Source organism: Amorphotheca resinae (genome assembly GCF_003019875.1).
Source record: "Amorphotheca resinae ATCC 22711 unplaced genomic scaffold M430scaffold_13, whole genome shotgun sequence".
NCBI classification, from domain to species: domain Eukaryota; kingdom Fungi; phylum Ascomycota; class Leotiomycetes; order Helotiales; family Amorphothecaceae; genus Amorphotheca; species Amorphotheca resinae.
In genome coordinates this window covers 145,429-159,719 of record NW_020194483.1, presented here as the reverse complement: position 1 = coordinate 159,719, position 14,291 = coordinate 145,429, and the positions used below count along the sequence as shown (strand labels likewise).

The window sequence follows — 14,291 nt, the reverse complement described above, 5'->3', positions numbered from 1 at the left end:
AGACGGAAATATAGCACGAGTCGTAGCACAGGATGTAACTGAAGGGGACACGGAGAAGGATGGATATCTTGATGCTGTACAGAGTCTGGCAAAGATGGATAGCGGAGATGTCCCTGGAGATGTGCCTGGTACAGGACTCCTCAGGTAGCAGTATATTACCGTATTATCATATTTTCATAGTAGTGTATTACCATATTACCATATCCCCTCACCAAATATACCGTATAACCTTACCTTAGAACATGTGCACTTCGCTACAGCGTGCTGCCGACCGCCCTACCCGCTACAGGTGCCTCGGCGCAGTGGGCACAGCGCACCTCAGGATATAATCGGATTGACAGTACAGAACAGACATCAAGCATTGCGTAGAGGATGGATGTAAAATGAGAAATAAATCAATCAATCAATTAATCAAGAAATCGATCCCGAGCGAAAACAAATAGAGAAGAGAGAGCAGGAGACACGCGAAAGAGAGCGCTGTCCGCTCCAAACCCAGCGCGCGCGCGCTCCAGTGGCCGCACCACCCGACGCACGGCTTACAGAGGGAAAACTCTTCGCCAACCTCCACAAATTCTCACTTCTCGCAAATATCTTAGGCTTCGCCATAGCGCTCCCTCCCTATCTCTGCAACCCTGAACCCGTCCACCGTCAACACCCCCTCACCACCAAAACCCCCCCAAAGACTCCCATCACCATGTCGCGCGCAAAGAAATCCGACGACAAGCCAAGAGAGGGCGCAACTCTCTCAATCGACGTTGACAGCTTCGTCCGCACCAGAGACAAGGTAAGCTGCATTTTTCTTTTCCTCTTGCATTCCCTCGCCCGACTCTGCATTCTTCCATCGCACGCCCTCGACGCGTATCCAGAGATCGATCGCCGGATCTTTCGACGACGTCAACCCACAACCTTCCCGTCCTTCAACCGCTATATTCTCATACTCTCCAACTCTCCGCCACGCTGCCAGCAATTCATCTCCCACATCATCGCACATCTTCCGCCCGCCCGCGATCCAGTCTCTCCGACATCCCTCACCTATCGACGCGCGTGTCACCCGCTTCATCCGCCACAGCTCGTCGCAACATCGACGCGCCCGCCGCACCTCTGTTTACGACGCGCTCTGCCATGGCCCCGCCGCGCAAGCGCCCAAGACTCGATATCGAGAGAAACTACTTTTCTGAACAGTCGCTAATGTGGAACCAGGTCGTGACCGGACTCGCGACCCTGCAGGATGCTATCCAGACTCTCTCGTCGGCTTACATCAAGCACACGAATGCGGTTCTCGGCGAGCACGGCGCAGGTCTCGACGTAGAGTCGGCGCTCTCCAGGATCGGCGAGAACCTGCTCGACGGCCCGCTCGGCGGGTTGCAACGCGCTTCCAGCCCTGCCAAGTCGGTCGTGGGCGAGGAGAAGAAGGAGCGCAAGAAGAGACAGCATGATCCCAATGCTCCAAAACGCCCGCTCACCCCCTTCTTCCTCTACATGCAGACTGCGCGCCCAATCATCGCCCAAGATCTGGGCTCGGATTATGCCAAGGGAGCTGTCAGTGCTGAGGGCACCAGGAGATGGACTACTATGGCCCCCGAGGACAAGCAAGTAAGTCTCACGTGGCCTCCCTGCAAGATAGATTGGCCCAATGCTAACAGAACATGATTAGCTGTGGACCAACGCCTACAAAGATAACCTCCGTCTGTATAACGCACGCGTGCACGCCTACAAGGTCCACCACAACCCCAACGCCAAAGACATGACGGACCAGGAAGCCCTCAACTGGGCCGAAGAGCATAACATTGGCTCAGAACCCACGGCTGACGCGCAACTCGTTGGTGAAGCTACCGCGGGTGCGCTCATAGACGAAGACGCCGAGGGCGAGGCCGAGAAAGAGCCAGAGCCAGAGCCAACCCCCTCTCCCAAGACTCCCAAGCCCAGCAAGTCCCGCAGGAGCAAGGGCAACAAGGAAACCCCCGTAGCTTCAGAGCCCATCGTCCCTAGCTCCACCTCGAGCATCGTCCCTCCCAAGCCCGCGCCCGAGAAGGAGAAGAGCCCCGAGAAGAAGCGCAAGCGAGGCAGCAAGAAGGTCGACGAGCCCGAGCCCGAGCCCGAGCCTGAGAAGGAGGAGCTCGCGGTCGAGACACCCAAGACCGCTTCCAAGCCCCGGAAGAAGAGATCCAAGGCCGACTAGTCTCCCATTCTAGACTTGGACCTGGGATCAATGCGGCTTAAGGAAGGTTGGGCTGTGCTGGGACGTGCTCGCTGTGTGGTAATCATATCCGTCTTCCTTTCCTTTTTTTATGCTTGCGCGTGTGCTTGGCTTGTCTCGATGAGGCCGGCGACGGAACGGCCATTACATGATGCATGGATGGATGGAAGGGTGTGTGCTTGCTTTACTTTGTATCATTGGGTGGATCGTAGCTAGACTGCTTGGGTGGAGCGGCTGGCTGTGTCGTTATTATACTTGGACGCGTGCTGGGGATATTGCAATACGATACGGATACAATCAAGCAATCAGTCAATCAATCACTGAATCATCATTCATACCTGGTCTGTGCGCTACGTCATATATACCTACCTTACTTTGTTCGACGCTACCTGCACCTTTAAGGTACCTAGGTATAGGGGGGTGAATCACGTGATCCCACCCCCTTCAACAATACCTCACCTTACCTAATAAACCCCTTAATCCCCTATCCCTCCTTCTATCCCCCTATCTATCCTATTAACCAATTACCTACGTATCATTAAGGTATCTCTTCCCTCCCAACTCTAAATCTATCTCCTTTCCTTCCTTCTTTCCTTCCTTCCGCCAAGCTAAAGAAAAAGAAAGAAGAGGGGAGTAATAAAGTACCTTAGTGATCAAAAACCCTCTCTCTCTCTTTCTCCCCTCATCATCATTATCCTTCCCTCTTAAAAAACATATACCTACCTACCTACCTTACCTAGAGAAGAAGAAAATTGGGAATAAGCCACGTAAGTACGAGCCAATAGATTCCAACTTTATCTTAGTTTAGTTTAGCATTCAAGAACTAGGATTCTGGTTTGTAGAGTAGGAGATAGGTAGGTAGGTAGGTACTACGCTTCTTGGATAAAAGTTTTGGGGTTTGGGGGATTGCGGATTGATTAGAGGAAGGGAAAAGAAGGGGAGGGGTGTTTGTTTGTTTGGTGGTGTGGGGGGAGGGTAAGCGAGGGGTGGAAAGGGGCGATGGACAGGAGGAGGGCAATAAATGGGATAAAGGGATTTGTTGAACTGGCACCGCTATCATGCTAGGTACAGTTTTAGAATAATTTGGGGTTGGTTTATGTTTCTTGGTGAAAATCAGTATCTACCTTACCTACCTAAGGTAGGTACACGCTCCTATACCATCCCCAAATACCTAAGCCCGATCCTCGTCTCCTTGTTCGCTCCTCTGACCTCGATACTCACCACCTCGCCAGGCACGACATCTACCAGGTTATCCATAAACGCGACCTCCTCATCCTCGCACTCCAGCGCCACGCCCTTGACCGGGAGTTCGCTACTTAACTCTACCGTCGTGCCATCCCTCGTCATCTCCGCGCGGAGGTGCTTCGGTTTCTGGAGATGCACGTATTTCAGCGGTTCCGGCCAGTTGATATAGCGCGCCATCTGCCGCCCGTCCTGGAAGAGGTATGCTGCGACAACGGTGCGGCTTTCCTCCCCCGCGTCTTTCTGGACGACGGGGACGTCCATGGCGATGATCTCGGTGCTGCGGTTCTCGGGGAGGAGGAAAGAGGAGCGGATAGTCTTGGAGAAGGTCTCTCTGCCGGTGATGACGTCGAAGGCTTTGACGACGATGTCAGCTCGGAGATCCTGGAGCGTGAGGTTCGAGCCCCAAATTTCGATCTGGGTCGTCCGGGTCATGTGGGCGCGGGTATGCTTGTCTTGGGGGACGACGTGCTCTTTCCGTGTGATGCCGAGGGAGAGGAGAGCCATCTCGCGCTTCACGGTGTAGTAGGCATGTTTGGGCCGCAGGTAGTAGTCGACGATGGACCAGGAGGTGACGGGCCAGCAGTCGTTGATCTGCCAGACGAGGGCGCCGCCGCAGTACTCCTTTCCGGGTCCCTTCCATTGCCGTTTCCAGAGACGGTACGCGGAGGCGAGACACTCCGCTTGCATGAGCTGGGTGGCGTAGATGAACTGCTCGAGTGGATCTGACGCGTAGCGGAAGTTCTCAACCAGGTACAGTGCGACGCGGCGTTCGTGGCCGTCGGCCTTGTTGTGGAAGTCGACGGTTGATGACTGCGAAAAGCGATCGGGGTCGTCCTTCCCCAGTGGGAGGAAGGCGTCAATGGTTTTGATATGGGGGAAGGCTTCCATCCCAAATTCGGAGATGAAACGTCCAACCAGCTTGTCGAAGTTCTGGTACTTCTCTTGGGATCCATGCCATACGTTCCATTGATGAATATCACCGACTGTTGGATCCGTGGTGTCTTTGCCGCCCCAGGGACTCCCGAAATGATAATAAGTATCTGGAACCAACTCCTTGCATGTATCAGCGAGGATCTTCTCATAGATATATCGTGCCGGGAAATCTGTCTTGAGCCAACTCTCAGGATCCTTATTCTGGAAATCATAAGTGAGTCCTTCCTGCTCCTGGTATTGATAATCCTCATTGTTGCCTGCCCAGATGACAATTGACGGATGGTGTCGAAGACGTTTCACGTTCTCCTCAGCTTCTGTCTTAATCGATGCTAGGATTTCAGGGAATGCAGGATAGTTTCCACAACCAAACATGAAATCTTGCCATACGAGAATACCAAGTTCGTCACATGCATCATAGAACGCCTGCTCTTCGTAGATGCCACCGCCCCAGACTCGAATCATGAACTGGTTTCCATCTGCTACCAATTTCACCCAGTCATAGTATTTCTCCTTGCTGATTCGGGGAATGAAGTTATCCGCGGGAATCCAATCACTGCCGCCGCAGAAAATGGGGATATTATTAACCTGGAAGAAGAACGTCGTTCCTGGCTGGCCCGTCATTGGCCGTTGAATAAGCTCCGCTCTCCTCAACCCTAACTTCTTGCTTACGGTATGAACCTCAGCTATCCCGTTTTGGAGAAGTGTAGCTGTAATGGTATATAATGGTTGCTCGCCATAACGTATTGGATACCATAGCGCCGGATTCTGGATTTCGAAGGTGTGTGTGGCATGGCCATTGTCAGCGTTGATCATTTGCGAGGCTACCTGTTGCCCATCTAACGTGAGATCGAATTGAACTTCAGACGCCGAGCCTTCGATGTCTGCCTTGACAACCAATACGGCATGTTTCAGGGATTTGTCGACGTTGCTTGTGAAGTAGAGGTCTGAAAGCCTTGAAGAGAAGACCTCAAGATTTATGGGTCGCCATGGTCCACAGGTCAATAAAGTCGGTCCCCAGTCCCATCCCTATACGTACTGTTAGTGTAGCTTGTACAGAAATGAAGGACCATACCCAATGATATTGTGCCTTTCGAACAGCCAATCTGGAGTTGTCACCGTTCCAGCATCCCCAGATGTGATCCGGGTGCGCCTCTACAATAGCACATCCCTTGAGATACGCACTTTCGAACGTAATCTCCAGTTCGTTGTCCCCATCGCTCTTCAGGTGACTTGTGACGTCTACTCGTTCAGGGATGAACATGTTCACCGTCTTGAGGATTTCCTTGCCATTGAGTACAACCGTGGCGAAGGTATCTAGGCCGTCGAACGCCAAAACCGCCCGCACACCACTTTGCTCCCCTGCCAAATGTGAGGGCGAAGGGAAGGTGGTCTTGTAGAGCCAGGGAACTTCACCGACCCATTGCACATCATTCTCATTCTTGCCAATAAAAGGATCGGGAATGAGGCCGTTGGCAATAAGATCTAGGTGAACATTCGTAGGGAACTGAGCAACAGGTAGGAACTCAGAATCCTCGCTGTCCGCTTGTTTGAAAGTCCAATTCTTATCAATAGGCGTTATAGTATGCTTGGACATAGTGGATGGGGAAGAAGAACCCGGACGCAGGGAATCTTGAGAGAGAGAGAATGGGTGGACCGTCCGCATCTTGGGTATGTATATGTGTATGTCTGCGCCAGTTAGACACGGAACACGGATTGGGAGAAGCTCATGATGCGCACAGGATCAGGATTGAATGGATCGTATCCTCGTTCCCCGGTCAGATAATTCCAAGGATCAAGGAGTGACAACAGCCGTTTGTAGGTATGGTCGAATATGCGACATAACGGAAGCTCCACAATGGTAGGGTCAAAGTACGTTTCCGGATGCGGGGCTTTCGTGCCGCACCGCAGCTCCCCAGGTTCTACCCAGTGCGAAGAGAGTAATGGCTGTCCGGTGAAAGACGGTAACTAAGGTAAGTTCTGTAGCAGGGTGATGAGCCATTGTCTGGTGCCGGCGGGGCGGGATAGGGCGGATAGGCAAGGGTATGCGACTTTTTCCATGCGGACTAGATAACTGTTGCATGGTGATCTGTATGCCCCGGTATTGACAGGCATGCTCATGTTTGATAGCCATATAATGACGTTTACTATCACTTCCTAGTTTGTACGAGGGGTTGTATCCTCCGCGAACTGCGGGGCGCCTTTTCCGGGGTCGAAATCATTCGCCCCACCACTCTTGAACATCATCGCCAGTGCCTTGGTAGGTATATCAAGTATGTCTTTATGCTCTATCTATGCTTCTTCCTCAAAGCCTCTCTCCAAGAATCTAATCGTACCTGTCTTCGGGTCCAGTATACATCCAAAGTGAGTTGTTTCATTCATAGTCGGGAACGCTCTTACCCAGCCCTTCAAGGTGGCTTCTCTCACAGTCGGTACAGCCGCTTTAGCTTCTATCCAGTCTTCGGATTTTTGCTTTCGATCGTGTCTCTTCTTCATGCCGTTCCATTTCTTTTGGACGCAGGCTCTTCTATCCTGGCTATCCTCAAGCAGGATCTCCATACCCAAGATCGTGCTCTTCTGGTTTTGGCTGTAAGTGTGTGCGGAAGGTTCAGTGGGTGGAGTGTCATGGTTTGTATGTACAATGAAATCAGTCCCGGTCCTGACTTTGCCATCGAGAATGTCCTTCTCGATGACGGCAGCTTGAGTGCCATCGCAAAGGACAAGATAGCAAGGCGCACTGCGAGATTTGGCGAGAGTACCTATGATGCTACTGAGGGGTCCAGGGATGGTTCCTCGTGGGGGAAGAGATACAGAGCGGAGAATGGATGTTATCGACGGGCGGAACCCCAAGAGGACAAGTATTTGATGGAGTCGAAGAGAGTAGGTAGAGCAGTGGTGATTAGGGCGGAAGTTCAAAGAAAGAGAGAGATCCTCTCTATAGATCATTATAAGCACGTAGGTAAGAACCACAGGTCTCGTCGAGACTCACCTCACACCAGTCAAAAGACCCACAAAGCCAGCATAAGTAATCGTCCTCCCAATGACCCTTTCCGGCTTGTCAGACTTCGACCTGACAAACTCCAATACAACAAGCACACTCCTCAACTCGTCCATATTCCAATCCAACGTCCGAAAATGCATCATGCTGGCGTCCCCACCATCTCCCGTGACTCTTTTCCTGCTCTTCTCATCCCTCACCAGAACAGCCCCACTTGTACATCCCAATAAACTGTCCAAAAGCACATTCAACGCTACCAACAAATACAGATCCAAACCACTCGTCTTCGAGATACCCCTCAACTCCTGGGTTTCCTCATCAGAATACACCCGGCGAAGGAAGATCGACGCCAGAAATTCGACGAAGCGTCTCACAAAGACCCAAGGAATCACTGACGCGAGGATTTCGTCAAATAGCGGTGCTATGTCTCTCATTTTTGGGGCGAAATCCGTCGCGAGTTGGGTGTAACGTTCAGACGGGGGCAGGGAGAGATCAATACGGTAGATCGGGATGGGCTCCATTTGTCGTGCTTGCGAGGAGGCCATGTTGCAAGCTGGCCAGTGGCACCTAGGTCAAGAAGAAGCCATGGTCAACGAGGTGATAGATTGGATGTCGCGATATCCTCTCCCTCTCCTGTGGTAGTCGCCTCTAATCCCTGCGCGAACATGTCGCGGGTGAAGTGGGTGGCAAGGCACTTCCGTCCATTTTATCTTCTAAAAAAACTCTCGGCTGCCGTTACAGCTTGTCTTGCCAGTGCAAAGATCGCCCACGGTGCTATCGACACAATGACTCCAAACAGGATAGTCGACCTGGCTTCCATCATCCACGACCACACTCGCAAAGTGGATACCTACTCTGCTTTAGAAAACCTCCCCACCCCCTCTTTTGACCCCCTTCGGGCGTCCCTTACAGTCTCTCATTCCAGCCATCGCGAGGCCCGGTCGAGTGACCATAGTATTCTTTCTCTCATTCCTCGATGAGGCAGGTCATAGTAGACTGCCATTCTGATCTCCCGTCTGTCCCACGAGAGCGTATACAATTACCTGTACCTGCAGAAACCCCACTCTGGAACCTCCAAACGAGGGCCAAAGAAGAGATGACCGATTACAGCACATACCCAGACTTGGCCCAAGCAAGTATTGGCCTTTAGCTTTCAAAGGTCCGAAGGGCTGGATTTTAAATCTGTCCAACACATCGCCTCGGCGATGCGTGGCATATCATGGTGTCAACGAGCACCATCTGAAAAGCTCTCCCACAAAGCGCTCTATGTGTGCAACTTGGTGAAATCCATGTAGATGCTCCAAAATTTTTCCTGCACTCATCACTTAATGATACACCGAGCAGCGCGGTGGTATCGTATTTTATTCATGTGGACTCTAAGGCTTGGACAGAAACACGGAGCCTTTGGTCCCTAGACTGGTGTCGGAGGATGTCACTCCGCTGGTCTCCATTAGGCCGGCACTCCATGCTTTGGTCATTTTTGTCCCAAGGATATCCCTTCTCAAGTGGCCGAGATTAACATTTTGCATAAATAGGAATTGGCATATACTGTTAGATTTGAGATAAGCAATCCGGGATGTATCGATAACTTGGTCCAGGCTCCAGCGAGTCAGCGCTTCAATTGAGAGCCTTTGAGATCGATGGGAGATTAGAAGCCCCATATATACACATTCCACACATATTTCTATACGTAAAAGTAAGCATATCCTAAAGTTCAAGGAAGCCTGAACATATGATGGACGCATTGCAAGCGCTTGACTAGATTTCCCCATCTCTATCACCCCGAGTTCGATTCCCCTCGCCGTTAAGACCTCCTTTCCCCAAAACTTCTTGCGTCTCAAGTCATGCAGTAAAATGATCTGCGAATTAAGTCCCGTCAAACTCTTGACCAGTGGGCAAGAAAGCAGCTTCTTGTCTCATTCTCTGCACTACAACACCACTTCCTCGCCAGTGATCCATCCACCAGTGATTCACCTTCAGCTCTATGAAGCCGTAAGAAAGGCGTGGGAAAGTGTAGACGCATACGACGAATCATAATTCACGGAATGTTCTTTGCTAGGAGCGACTTAAATTTCCATTTTCCAGTACGTGCATACTCCGCAGATTGTGTGACAATATATAGTCATTTTCTCATGTACAAGAACACAAGAACATATTTTGAACATCGCACAACCAGTTGCCTCGAATCCAAATACAATCTCTCACTTTGGAGGACTTACATCTTACTAGGCATCCGCATGCCGCCATCGAGGCGGAGCACCACGCCGTTCAGCATGATATTCTCTATTCCCTGTCTAACTAACTGTGCAAACTCGTGCGGTTGCCCTGGTCGTACTATTTCATGTTAGCAGGGGCCGGTCCAAAATTCCTCTATCCATGCAGTAGGCAAAAGGATATGTGGGCAGAAATGGGGCCTTACAAGGAAACTCCATAACTCTAGTCAGACTTGCGCGCACTTTATCAGACATCATCGCCGTCATCCTTGAATCGAAGAGACTGGGTGCGATAGTAACGACTCTGATACCATAACGAGCGAGGTCACGCGTCATCGGCAAAGTGAGAGAAGCTATTGCGCCTTTTGAGGCGCTGTATGCGACTACATGTCTGTCAGTAAGTAAAATAGAGATGAGGGATGAGGGGAAGGACCTTGGCCAGGCTGGCCGTCGAAGGCGGCGGATGAAGCGACCATAATTACAATTCCGCGCTCGCCGTCTGGGCCTACGGGAGTGACCTTGGCCATGTGTGGAAGGCATTGGCGAATGAGGTCGATGGTCCCTCGCACGTTGACGTTCATCACGAAGTCGAAATCATCGAGGTTGAAGGGGTTTCCATTACGGTCGATAATCTGGGTAGTGAAATGGATGTTAGCAATGGGAGTTTGGGGGTATAGCAATGAGAATGCTAGCTGAGCAAAGACGCGTCTTTGAGCAGAGGGTCTGTATACTCCGTAGAAGAGGCGTGATTTTCAAGTCCATCCCACTTGGGTACTTTGAATTCGTCTAAGCTCTCTCATGCGTGGAAAATGATGTGAGGCTTCGCTCGATTCTCAAAATGTCAGGGAACATGATATGAAGTTGCAGCAAACCTTCGCTGGAGTAGAAACCCCTGCCGCGGCAATTACCCCGCCAATCTCCTTTCCAGTCTCTTTTGACCAGGCCAGAGCACCTTGGACAGCAGCCGTGATACTCTCCGTCTCTAGCACGTTCGTTTGAAAGAATTTGACTTTTCCTCCTCCGATCTCTTTGACCAGCTCCTGAGCAAGCTCCTCGTTCATATCCAGAACAGCCACATACCCCCCAGCTCGGCAGATATCCTCTACACATGCTCGGCCGAGCCCCGAAGCCCTGAGCTATAGTGTCAGCCTCTGATCCTCCTGGGTATGCAGGTCACTTGCCCTCCGGATATCACAAAGGTCCTCCCTTCAATTTTCATCTTCTCTTTAATCAAAGGGAAAAACAGCTTTCTGGTTCCTCTCGAACGAGCAGCGTGACAGCAATGTTTCTTTGATGACAAGCCGAGGTTCCCCCCCTTTGGGGCGTTACACTTACCGTACACAGCCTAGCGTCGGAGTATTCGTCCTCAAATTCCGACATGATAAGCTTAACTTGCCTTAGGTAATAATACATACCGACTGTGTACGGCGTACCTTAGACGACGGGGATAATGGAGCTTGAAAGTACAACGCACGACGCAGAAACAACAAAGACTCTCCAGTCCAAGCCCTTGTGTACACCTACTGTCGACTACATAATATAAGATGGTGCGCCCGAGGCGCTCGAGCGCTGCGAGCGATGAGTCCGCTGGTACGGCTCGAGATCAGGTACGGTTGGCACGGTTGGGTTCGGCTTGTGCCGCTTTGCTGATGATGGGCTAGGAGCTGGGAAGCATGTACGATTACTTGGCCAAGATCATCCTGCTGGGCCCCAGTGGGAGTGGAAAGTATGGCATCTGGTTCCATTGCTACAGACATCAACTCACAAATGCCGCAGGTCGTGTTTACTACATCGCTTTGTCAAGAACGAATGGAGGCTTCTCTCATCACAGACAATAGGGGTAGAGTTCGCAAGCAAGATCATAAGAGTCGGCACCGGTGCACGACGAAAGCGGATAAAGCTACAAGTACCTTCTCCCGATCCTCTGCCCCGGAACATACTGATGGCGTCCAGCTCTGGGATACAGCAGGAACTGAACGCTTTCGCTCCGTCTCCCGATCCTACTACCGCGGCGCAGCCGGCGCTCTCCTCGTCTACGATATCACCTCACATCCTACCTTCACCAACCTTCCAGCCTTTCTCAACGATGCCCGCGCTCTCGCGTCCCCAAACCTCACCGTTCTGCTTGTTGGCAATAAAGCGGACCTCGCGAACGGAAGCAATCCTCTGATAGACACATCCATACCCCCAACGGCCCCATCGAGTGTGAGCAGCAGGAGCTCATCCTTACCCTTCAATGGCGGCGGTTCCGTCAGTTCCACATCAGCAGCGAGCATGGGATTGGGCGCTCAACTCAAAGCCACGGTTGCGCCGGACGGGAGGGAGGTCTCGGTCGAAGAGGCCGCGAAGTGGGCTTCTTCAGCCAATATCCCCGTAGCGGTAGAAGTCTCCGCATTATCAGGAGAGAATGTCGACGAGGTCTTTAACCGGCTAGCGAGAATGATATTAACGAAGATTGAACTGGGGGAGATCGACCCAGATGACCCAATGAGCGGGATCCAATACGGAGATTCTGGGAACTGGAATGCGGGCGCGAGCGATGTAGCGAGTGTAAAGAGCGGAATGACGGTCGAGGAGGGGGGAGCGCGGAGGAGACGCACTACTAGGAACAAGGGAGGCCAGAATTGGGGACTAGGCGGGATGAGGGAGTGGGAAGAGGTCTTCACCCTCTCTGGAACGAGGAGGAGGAGGGGCGGCTGCTGCTAATATACTTCTTTAGGATAGAGCTGGGCTCGGAGCATGCGGACGGTTCATATTCTTCTGCTTCAGGGAAATGTTTCATTAGCGAGACCAGATAGACATGTGTTTATGACAGATTAGTTAATAATGGATGAACCAATGCAATTTATCTATTTCTCAGAAGTTCGGTAGTACCGTTCGAACCTGGAATTCTATTCCTGGCTCTTGTTGAGTGATTGGGAGAGTGGACTCTTAACCTATAGATTCATTATACAGACATTCCAGAACCCGTCTCGTACGTTCCTGGCGATCTTTACTTTCTGCCTTTCCTCTCACAACAGATTATGGAAACCAAGTGATTCTATTAAGAAGTGAGATTCGTGACTGAAGATCTCAGCGATTTATACCAGGGATGCATCCAAGAAAACATCTGTCACGATTTTAAGCTGTGCAATGGCATCATCATATTTCTTTCATCCTATTCAGCCTTACCAAACTTATGCTTCCTCATCCCCGCACACCCAAGATCCTTAATCCAGAACAAAGCACCGCCTTCTTCACCCTCCCACGGTGTCGAGCCCTCATCCGCCTCGGCACTCGTGACGACAAGCTCATCGAAGTTCTTCCCAACCCACGCTCCATGCGTGACGCGGCTTGCGTTGATCTTCCAATCGCGGACGAACGTCCCACGGCTATCGTACTTCACGACATAGCTACCCTTCCAGAGAAAAGTGTACACGTTCCCTGCGGTGTCGAGCACGAGGCCGTCGGGTTCTCCGTCCTGGCCTCTCCGGTCTATGAAGATCCTCTTATTGGAGATCGTGCCAGTCGCGGAGTCAAAGTCATAAGCCCAGATGATCTGCGAAGGCGTAAGGTCAGTTAGCAAGCCTCTTGAACTCTACTATGTTGTTGGGAATAACCTTTCTGTATGAGTCTGTGAAGAGCGCCGTCTGATCGTCGGGCGTCCATCCAATTCCATTCCCGCAGATGATTTCTCCCGGCTCGTGAACAGTGAGGGTGCCGTCGGGATCGTACCGATACACAGCTCCCCTGGGCCGCTGGTCATCTGGCACATGTGCCTGTGCTACGAGACCCCTATCCACATTCCGTAAGTTAGACTCGCGAATATAGATAGATAAGCTTGGAAAAGAAAGAGAAAACTCAAGTCCCCTACAGATCAATGGTCCCAACCCATAATCTCCCCTGTGAGTCAATCGCGCCGTCATTCAATCGAATAGCAGACTTATCCTCGTCCGGGATGATCTTCTTCAGTACCTGCCACTCCCCATCGTCCCCTACCCTGGCGATGCCCTGGAAATAACAGACGAGATAGCCGCCCCCGTGACAGAAACTCATGAAGGATATCAACTCCGGGCAGCGGATCACCCGCGCTTGATAAGGCTCAGCGAGCGTCAGGACATGGATGCTGTAGCCCAGCATGTCGATGTAGTGCAATGTGTTGTCCTCCTCACGATACAGCGGGCATTCTCCCAATTTTGTGTGCGGGGGCCGGAAAGCTTGGATTCCTGTCGCCATGGTGTAGGTACTCAGCGTTGCGATAACTCACAAAAGCCCACTGAGCTGGTATAGCTGAATATATGTTTCGGTCAATCTCTGAAGACACGGGAGTTATATATGCTCCTTGGTCCCTAGAATCCACTCTGGATTGTCAGCGGGGACTTGCTTGTCGCGGGCGAGGTGAGTTCAAAGGCAGTGGCTCATCTCTGTGTACCTTTCCCTGAAACCTTACGACGAGATGGAGAGCAACTCTTACAGCAACCCCGCTTGCGCCTCGAAGGTGATATATCTTGACAGACGGTCCCTATTATAGATTAACATCTGGTTGTGCCTCTTTCTTGATCATCGAGGAGGTTATTGTAATACCTTCACCGTTCCCAAATATCGGACACACACCTCAATTCAAACAGCAATTCTGTAAAAGTGGGAGGCGATCTACATGTCGCGCAAGAGGATATTCATGGATTGCAGGCCGTGGCGGGGGACTCGGGTTTATTTATATCAGTCCCTT

At 51.4% G+C, this 14,291-nt stretch overlaps 6 protein-coding genes across 6 annotated transcripts; 2 read left to right on the top strand and 4 right to left on the bottom strand.

Annotated features, from left to right (window-relative positions):
• The first annotated feature begins 788 nt into the window (after positions 1-788).
• On the top strand, positions 789-2,262 carry M430DRAFT_186348 (hypothetical protein). Its single transcript, XM_024863913.1, has 2 exons — positions 789-1,593; positions 1,655-2,262. The coding sequence occupies exons 1-2, from the start codon at positions 1,123-1,125 to the stop codon at positions 2,177-2,179; spliced, it is 996 nt and encodes a 331-aa protein (XP_024716918.1). The 5' UTR covers positions 789-1,122; the 3' UTR covers positions 2,180-2,262.
• A 1,020-nt stretch (positions 2,263-3,282) lies between these two features.
• On the bottom strand, positions 3,283-6,282 carry M430DRAFT_147253 (glycoside hydrolase family 2 protein). Its single transcript, XM_024863054.1, has 3 exons — positions 6,113-6,282; positions 5,448-6,061; positions 3,283-5,401 (listed from the first exon to the last, which is right to left on the bottom strand). Exons 2-3 carry the CDS (start codon positions 6,036-6,038, stop codon positions 3,350-3,352), a joined length of 2,643 nt encoding a protein of 880 aa, XP_024716917.1. The 5' UTR covers positions 6,039-6,061; positions 6,113-6,282; the 3' UTR covers positions 3,283-3,349.
• A 382-nt stretch (positions 6,283-6,664) lies between these two features.
• On the bottom strand, positions 6,665-7,891 carry M430DRAFT_109624 (hypothetical protein; the record flags this gene model as incomplete). The annotated part of the gene is made up of 2 exons (XM_024861293.1): positions 6,665-7,307; positions 7,362-7,891. 2 exons carry the CDS (start codon positions 7,889-7,891, stop codon positions 6,665-6,667), a joined length of 1,173 nt encoding a protein of 390 aa, XP_024716916.1.
• Positions 7,892-9,585: 1,694 nt separating this feature from the next.
• M430DRAFT_110293 (hypothetical protein) lies at positions 9,586-10,802 on the bottom strand (the record flags this gene model as incomplete). The annotated part of the gene is made up of 5 exons (XM_024861348.1): positions 9,586-9,704; positions 9,790-9,966; positions 10,017-10,215; positions 10,456-10,719; positions 10,761-10,802. The coding sequence occupies 5 exons, from the start codon at positions 10,800-10,802 to the stop codon at positions 9,586-9,588; spliced, it is 801 nt and encodes a 266-aa protein (XP_024716915.1).
• Positions 10,803-11,127: 325 nt separating this feature from the next.
• On the top strand, positions 11,128-12,289 carry M430DRAFT_109856 (hypothetical protein; the record flags this gene model as incomplete). Its single annotated transcript, XM_024861313.1, has 4 exons — positions 11,128-11,190; positions 11,245-11,309; positions 11,360-11,489; positions 11,537-12,289. 4 exons carry the CDS (start codon positions 11,128-11,130, stop codon positions 12,287-12,289), a joined length of 1,011 nt encoding a protein of 336 aa, XP_024716914.1.
• A 326-nt stretch (positions 12,290-12,615) lies between these two features.
• Positions 12,616-14,222, bottom strand: M430DRAFT_37361 (hypothetical protein). The gene is made up of 5 exons (XM_024867112.1): positions 14,147-14,222; positions 13,995-14,084; positions 13,437-13,911; positions 13,183-13,357; positions 12,616-13,121 (listed from the first exon to the last, which is right to left on the bottom strand). Exons 3-5 carry the CDS (start codon positions 13,796-13,798, stop codon positions 12,741-12,743), a joined length of 918 nt encoding a protein of 305 aa, XP_024716913.1. The 5' UTR covers positions 13,799-13,911; positions 13,995-14,084; positions 14,147-14,222; the 3' UTR covers positions 12,616-12,740.
• Between the last annotated feature and the right edge of the window lie 69 nt (positions 14,223-14,291).